Below are 7,626 nucleotides of genomic sequence, written 5' to 3' on the forward strand. Positions count from 1 at the left end.
TTTAATATTAGGCTGATTTGCTTAGTTTGGGTCTGGTTTGAGATTAGGTTTAGTTTGGATTGTTTGGGTTTAGGCTCTACCTATTGGCTTCGAGTTAAATTGAGCTTGTACAATTTTTTTTCGAAACTGACGTAAAAGAATTGATTAATTACATAAATTACCCAAGTAAAAAATTTTCTATAAAAATGATTAATTTACTATAGTGCACATTGGTGCTGCCATTCCAATGATGTCACCACTACGCCATCAATTACCCCTTTTAGATTAACTGAAAAAAGATGCAACATGAGATAATAACGGCTCCAAATTAAATGATTTTCAAATTTTTAGTCTATTTACATGTTAGCTTTATCCTCTTTTAAAATTAAATATAAATAACCCTTAAAAATATAAGGATCTCATTTTTTTTTATTTTTTTAAAGAACAATAAACTTAAAAAATCATATAAAATTTTTATTTTTAAGTAGGGCCATTTTCGTAATTAATCAAAAAATTTGAGTTACTTCTAAACAAAAGCCATGGAATCGCCGCTTGTTTCAGGATTGCAGCAGTAATGGGGAAGAGGTGGAAGGCTATTAAAAATGGTGATCTCTTCATCCCTGAGTCAGTAAATGTCCTTATACATTTTTTCACACAACATATCCTTATATCATCAACTGAGATTTCATCACCAAAGTATCCTTGTTAATCTCATAAATTTTTGTTTTATTTAATGGAGGAAGATTATTAGAAAATTTTGTTGCTGAATAAAATCCTCAGTCAAAAAATGACTATGATTTTGTAAGACACAGTTTTCCTTAAATTCAACTTTTCCTTTGGAAGAGAGATATATATTCTAATAGGTTTACTTATATGCCATTCTAATAGGTTCACAAATTCAACTTTTCTATATATATTTATGATTCAGGAAAATCTCTATTGAAGCTTCCTTCATGCATAATATAAAGCTGGTCATTGAAAACTTCAGCATCAAGTTCACTATTTTTTATTTACTTCATTTGCGGATTCTATTGGTTCAACTTCTCTTTTATATGCTGTCTGACTGCAATATCTCCTTGCTTCTCTATTTCCATGGCGATTGGGTTCATCGACTTGCTTCAATCATCGCTTCTGATTCCATTTCTTTTCACTCTCCCCTTTGTCAATTCACTAAATTTCCAGATATCTCGCTTTGATTCAAATGCAAACAACATTCTCTATCAAGGTGATGCAAAACCTTCCGTTGGAGCCATTGAGTTTAACCTGATCAATTATATAAACCGAGTTGGATGGGCAACATATGCTGAGAAGGTGCCAATTTGGGACTCAAGCACAGGAAGGCTCACCGACTTCAGTACGCGCTTCTCCTTTTACATATCTATTCAAGGTTCAGATTATGGTCATGGACTTGTCTTCTTTCTCGCTCCTGTTGGCTCTCAAATCCCACCAAATTCAGCTGGTGGCTTTTTGGGATTATTTAATACAACAACCAGCGATTCATCTCAGAACCAAATCGTTCTCGTTGAGTTCGACACGTTTGAAAATCCTGAATGGGATCCAACTGGTATTGGTAGTCATGTTGGGATAAACGAAAACTCAATTTCTTCAGCAAATTATACCAGATGGAATGCTAGCTTTCATAGTGGAGATACGGCAGATGTAGTCATTAACTACAACGCTACTACTAAGAACTTAAGTGTCTCTTGGAGCTATCAAAAGACCAATAATCCTCGAGAGAATTCTAGTCTTTCATATCAAATCGATCTGATGACGGTTTTACCAGAGTGGGTCATGGTCGGATTTTCTGCTGCTACAGGTCAGTACGTAGAGAGGCATATACTCCAATATTGGGAATTCGATTCAAGTTTAACTGTGGCAGAGGATACAAGCGGCAACAAAGCAAGAAATGTTAGAATAGTTGTTAGTATTGTAGTTCCTGTGGGTGTTCTGATATCTGGGACAATTATAGCTTTTATAATTTGGAGGAGGAAGAAGCATGCGAAAAGAACATCAGAAAGAACAAACTTGACATCAATGAATGATGATCTTGAACGAGGAGCTGGACCAAGAAGGTTTTCTTATACTGATCTTGCCTCAGCTACGAATAACTTCTCGGAGCAAAGAAAGTTGGGTGAGGGAGGCTTTGGTGCAGTTTATAGGGGTTACCTGAATGATCTGGATGTGGAGGTTGCTGTTAAAAGGATTTCAAGTGGGTCCAAACAAGGGAGAAAAGAGTATGTAACTGAAGTGAAGGTGATTAGCCAATTGAGACACAGGAATCTGGTGCAACTAATTGGTTGGTGCCATGATAAAAATGATTTCATACTTGTCTATGAATTCATGCCAAATGGCAGCCTTGATTCCCACCTCTTTGGTAGGAGAAGTCCACTGAAATGGTCTGCGAGGTACAGAATATCGCTTGGATTGGCATCTGCACTTCTGTATCTTCATGAAGAGTGGGAGCAGTGTGTGGTGCATCGAGACATTAAATCAAGCAATGTAATGCTTGATTCTAGTTTCAATGTCAAGCTTGGTGACTTCGGATTGGCTAAACTAATGGACCATGAGCTAGGTCCTAAAACAACTGGATTGGCTGGAACTTTAGGCTACTTGGCTCCAGAGTACATAAGCACAGGTAGGGCTAGTAAGGAGTCAGATGTTTATAGCTTTGGGGTAGTCCTTTTAGAAATTGCAACTGGAAGGAAATCTGTTGATCCTGGAAGAAAATCTGACATGGGATTGGTTGAGTGGATTTGGGGTCTTTATGGGACAGGAGAGCTAATTTTGGCTGTTGACGACAAGTTGGGCAAGGAATTTGATGAGAAACAAGTGGAGTCTTTGATGATTGTTGGACTGTGGTGTGCTCACCCAGACTGTAATTCAAGGCCATCAATCAGGCAAGCAATTCAAGTTCTTTATTTGGAGTCACCGTTGCCAAATCTTCCAGTCAAGATGCCTGTTCCTACATATCAAGTATCTTTACCATCAGTCTCCTCCTCCTCCGAGCCTTCAGTAACATATTCAAGCATGAATTTGGGGCGTTAAACATGATTTGCCTTCATCTGGATGTGCTTCTAGTTTCATTTTCCTTTTCTTTTTAGTTTTGACATTTCATGTTGATGTATAAACACTTGTATAGTTACTGAGAAGAATTTAGTTCCATCCGACTGTAGCTTAACCCTTTTCGTTCTGTAATAAAGATAGATTAACATGTTTGTCTTGAATGTCTTTGCTGGTCACAGATAAATTTTGGTTCATATATTGAGTTCTAAGGCAAGAAAATGAAAAAAAGTTGATCACCATTTAGACAGCCTGAAATGACTCAAACACGATTTGATTTGAACCCGAAATTATATAAAAAAAAACTTGAAATGAGCATAAAAAATAACTTGAAACGACTCGAGATGATCAAACCTGAAAAATTCAACTGTCAAACTTGATCGACTCAAAATAAAAATGATCTGAAACTGAAAAAATTGAAAATTATAAATTCGTGTTAAATTAATCTATTAATGTGATCCAAAATCAACTAGATCCACTCAATTCTAACTTCTAATTTGCATACATATACCTGAGTTGAATCAAAATATGACAAATAAGTTGGGTTTATTCTTCAAATTAACCTTTCTCTTGCCTTGCTTATCAAGGGAAAGTTACACTTACAAAAATTAATATATTCATCAATATTACTAAAATATTACAAAGTAGCTGTCTTACCCTTATAAAATTATGATTAAAGTCAAACCTAGAAATGAAATTTATATTATACAGGAAATTGAACCTTAAAAAAAGTGTTTCCTTGGCAGCAAAGACGGGAAGAAAACTTTGGTTTCAATGCCCTACTCTTATCTTGGTTTAAGGTTATTATCCTTTTGGACATATATAATAAGTTTATATTATTTTATTTAACACATAAATTATTGACAGATACTTTTATAATAACTTTTTATGTTGGTATAAAATTATGTTAAAAATATATATATCCTTGTTTGTCATAAGCACGAGACTTTTGACTTTAAAATACCTTGGGAAATAAAAATATACGGATGACTCGATTTCCCTTTTTATATTGTTATTAATGAATTGATGACTCGATATTGAAAGGAGATATTTTAATTTCCAGGTCGAGTAAGCTTTTATAATCATGCCTTCTAAGATGGTTCCCTGTAGTTGACTTGTTGCCTAGTTTTGAACCACTCCCACGTAAAATTGAAGCTTAAGAAATTTTTGGTTCTACTTTTTTTAAATTACGCAATGAAGGTATGGCAGCAAGATTGAAACATAGGCAATTTGAACTGGAGGGTTAGGTGTACCAAGACCAATATATTATTACTAGGATTCTCCATGTAATGAAAGTCAACTGATTGATCTTTATAATTGGCCAAAAGGAAGATACTTTCAGATGTCTTTTATTTGTGCAATACATCGACAGATTATAGATTCCATTGAAACTGTTCTGTCCTGGTGTTTCATTTGCAAATTATTTTTGAATTTCTTTAAAGACTGGGGAGAGAGGGACAAGTTTCATTATGGTGAAGAGTTGGGACTATTCTAATGATTTAGTGGTGAACCTGAATCATTGCTGTTTTGACTTTATTTAAAATAATTCTTCAAACAATTATGAAGATAGAGATTTCATGTTTAAACTAGGAATAACATTAATCTAAACCTGAATATTGTCTTAGTTTATCAACTTGAAATCGTAACCTCTAATAAGTATTCAATTATCCAATCTGATGCTTAGTTGGGAAGTCCCTTTTTTTTTTCTTAATTAGAAAAAAAAAAAAGTCAATTGAACAAGAAGTATAATGATAAAAAATTTATGTTCCAAGTCTTTAATTGACACTCATTGAGTTCAATCTCATTAAAAAACAATGTAAGAATTTCGTCTTCAATTCAGATGCCAGCTACCTAAGATTGACCATATATTTTTCTTCTACTCCTCAATTGTCTTAGAAAAAGAGACTCAAATCAGAATGTTTAAGTCGATATAGTTTATATATAGAAGCTCACTTTTATTATATAGATTCCAACTTAAACATGGCTTGTTGCAGACTAAACTCACTAACTGGTCGTTGGCGTTTTTACTTCAATTTAAGGTTGACTCTTCTTTGCCGGCGGAAAACGTGCAACTTTTTTTTATTATATTTTTCTGGGAAATGATTATCCTTGTCTGCTATAAGTTATGTAGTTGACCCGAGCCTTGAGAATCAAGATGTAAGGTAATCCTATAATTATCATTGATAGACAAGCTTGCCAGTTTCAGGAGTAGCACTGTTGAATGCCCTCGACATACTAACATGCCGAGATCCTTTTATAACATACTTGTTTTACCCTTTCTTTATTGGCTCTTGCTTGTTCCTTTAGCCAGTTCAATCAACTTTCACATTCCTCGGTTCGACCCTAATGCAAATGACATTTTCTATCAGGGAGATGCAACAGCTTCAGTTGGAGAGATTGAATTTAACAAGCTCAATTATCTTTGTCGTGTTGGTTGGGCCACATATGGTGAGAGGGTGAGGCTTTGGGACTCTAACACTGGGAAGATGTCCGACTTCACCTCCCGTTTCACAGTCACCATTGACACCCAGGGTTCATCAAATTCTGGCCATGGGGTTGCATTCTTCCTTGCTCCTGCTGGATCTCAAATCCCACCAAACTCAGCTGGTGGCTTTTTAGGCCTGTTTAATACTACAACCTCTGATTCATCTACGAACCAAATAGTTCTTGTTGAATTTGATACTTTTCCAAACCCTGAATGGGATCCTCCAGTTCAGCATGTGGGGATAAACAAGAACTCCATTGCTTCAGCTGTCTATACACCTTGGAATGCTAGCTTTCACAGTGGAGATCCTGCAGATGTACTGATTACTTACAATGCCACCTCTAAGAATTTGAGTATGTCCTGGAGCTACAAAAAGACCAACAATCCGAAAGAGAACTCTAGTCTCTCTTATCAAATTAATCTGATGGAGGTTTTGCCAGAGTGGGTTATGGTTGGTTTTTCAGCTGCTACAGGTATGTATTCAGAACGACACACACTGCATTCATGGGAATTCAGTTCAAGTTTGGATATAAAAGAGACAAGTGGAAAGAATGCGAAAAAGACTAGAATTATAATTGCCACTTCGGTTTCAGCGGCTGTCTTGCTAGCTGGAATCCTGATATCATTTATAATTTTGTGGAGAAGGAAACAGATACTGGAAAGGAATAGAAGAGTGGCATTGAAAGTAGCATCAATTACTGATGACTTCGAAAGAGGAGCCGGACCAAGAAGGTTCACATTTGAAGAACTTGTTTCAGCAACCAACAACTTCTCCAATGAGAGGAAGTTGGGTGAAGGTGGGTTCGGTGCTGTTTACAGGGGTTACTTAGCAGATTTAGATATGGCGGTTGCTGTCAAGAAGATATCAAGAGGTTCCAGGCAAGGAAAAAGGGAGTACATAACCGAGGTGAAGATCATTAGCCAGTTAAGGCATCGGTATCTTGTTCAACTTGTGGGTTGGTGCCATGATAAAGGTGAATTTCTACTCGTGTACGAGTTCATGCCGAACGGTAGCCTTGATTCTCATCTCTTTGACAAGAAAACGCTTCTTACTTGGACTTCAAGGTACAAAATTGCTCAGGGTTTGGCCTCTGCAATGCTCTATCTCCATGAAGAGTGGGAGCAATGCGTGGTGCACCGTGATATAAAATCAAGCAATGTAATGCTGGATTTAAGCTTTAATGTCAAGCTCGGGGACTTCGGGTTGGCTCGGCTTATGGACCATGACCTAGGCTGGCAAACAACCAGGTTGGTTGGAACATTAGGTTACATGGCACCTGAATACATAAGCACAGGTAGAGCTAGTAAAGAATCTGATGTATTTAGCTTTGGAGTGGTTGTGTTAGAAATTGCCACTGGCCGAAAGGCAATTAATCCTTTAAAACAAGGTTCTGAAACGAGTTTGGTTCACTGGATTTGGCATCTGTATGAAATCGGAGAGCATCTGTCGGCAATTGATGAGAGACTTAATACAGAGTTTGACAGGGACCAGGTGGATTGTCTGATGATAGTTGGATTATGGTGTGCGCACCCTGACAGTAGTCTGAGGCCTTCAATAAGGCAAGCTATTCAAGTCCTGAATTTTGAGACCGATCTGCCAGAACTTCCAAGGATAATGCCAACTCCTGTTTATGTTCCCACTGCATCTGTCAGTTCTAGTGAGCCTTCCATAACCACATCAAGCCTTCAAATTGGCCGCTGAGCCAGTTCACATCCGAGTTTGAGGACAATGGATCGTGCATCTTTTGTTCAATTTGAAAACATATATGATTGTGTCGAATAATATGTTTTGAGTTAGGATTATTTTCCGTTTATGCAAAAAAAAAAAAAAAAACCAGAATCAGTTCTCAGAATAATAATATTCAAAATTACTTTTAATGATGCGTTAAATTTAGTGGAATAATAAGAATCAAGCCACAATCTTGCTAGATGCATGATTAGTAATGACCAGGAAAGGTTTCTCGTATAGCTGTGTTTTGAATTACCTGAAAAGACAATTTTATTTAGAAAAACAACCAAAACAAAAATAACTAAAATAAGAAACTTATGAACAAAAATAAATTAAAAATAATAATTAAATCAACGAAAATTAGAAAAATAAA

At 36.2% G+C, this 7,626-nt stretch overlaps 2 protein-coding genes across 2 annotated transcripts; both read left to right on the forward strand.

The window, feature by feature from the left end:
* The first annotated feature begins 926 nt into the window (after positions 1-926).
* Positions 927-3,196, forward strand: LOC108471926 (L-type lectin-domain containing receptor kinase IX.1-like). Its single transcript, XM_017773469.2, has one exon. The coding sequence runs from the start codon at positions 1,072-1,074 to the stop codon at positions 3,022-3,024; it is 1,953 nt and encodes a 650-aa protein (XP_017628958.1). The 5' UTR covers positions 927-1,071; the 3' UTR covers positions 3,025-3,196.
* A 2,083-nt stretch (positions 3,197-5,279) lies between these two features.
* Positions 5,280-7,226, forward strand: LOC108473302 (L-type lectin-domain containing receptor kinase IX.1-like). The gene has a single exon (XM_017774805.1). It carries the CDS (start codon positions 5,280-5,282, stop codon positions 7,224-7,226), a length of 1,947 nt encoding a protein of 648 aa, XP_017630294.1.
* The last annotated feature ends 400 nt before the right edge of the window (positions 7,227-7,626 follow it).

The sequence above is a fragment of the Gossypium arboreum genome, chromosome 11 (genome assembly GCF_025698485.1).
Source record: "Gossypium arboreum isolate Shixiya-1 chromosome 11, ASM2569848v2, whole genome shotgun sequence".
Lineage (NCBI taxonomy): Eukaryota > Viridiplantae > Streptophyta > Magnoliopsida > Malvales > Malvaceae > Gossypium > Gossypium arboreum.

Bases quoted from the DNA above. Each gene is read 5' to 3' on its own strand.
- LOC108471926 (XM_017773469.2), top strand. From the start codon at position 1,072: ATGGCGATTGGGTTCATCGACTTGCTTCAATCATCGCTTCTGATTCCA.
- LOC108473302 (XM_017774805.1), top strand. From the start codon at position 5,280: ATGCCGAGATCCTTTTATAACATACTTGTTTTACCCTTTCTTTATTGG.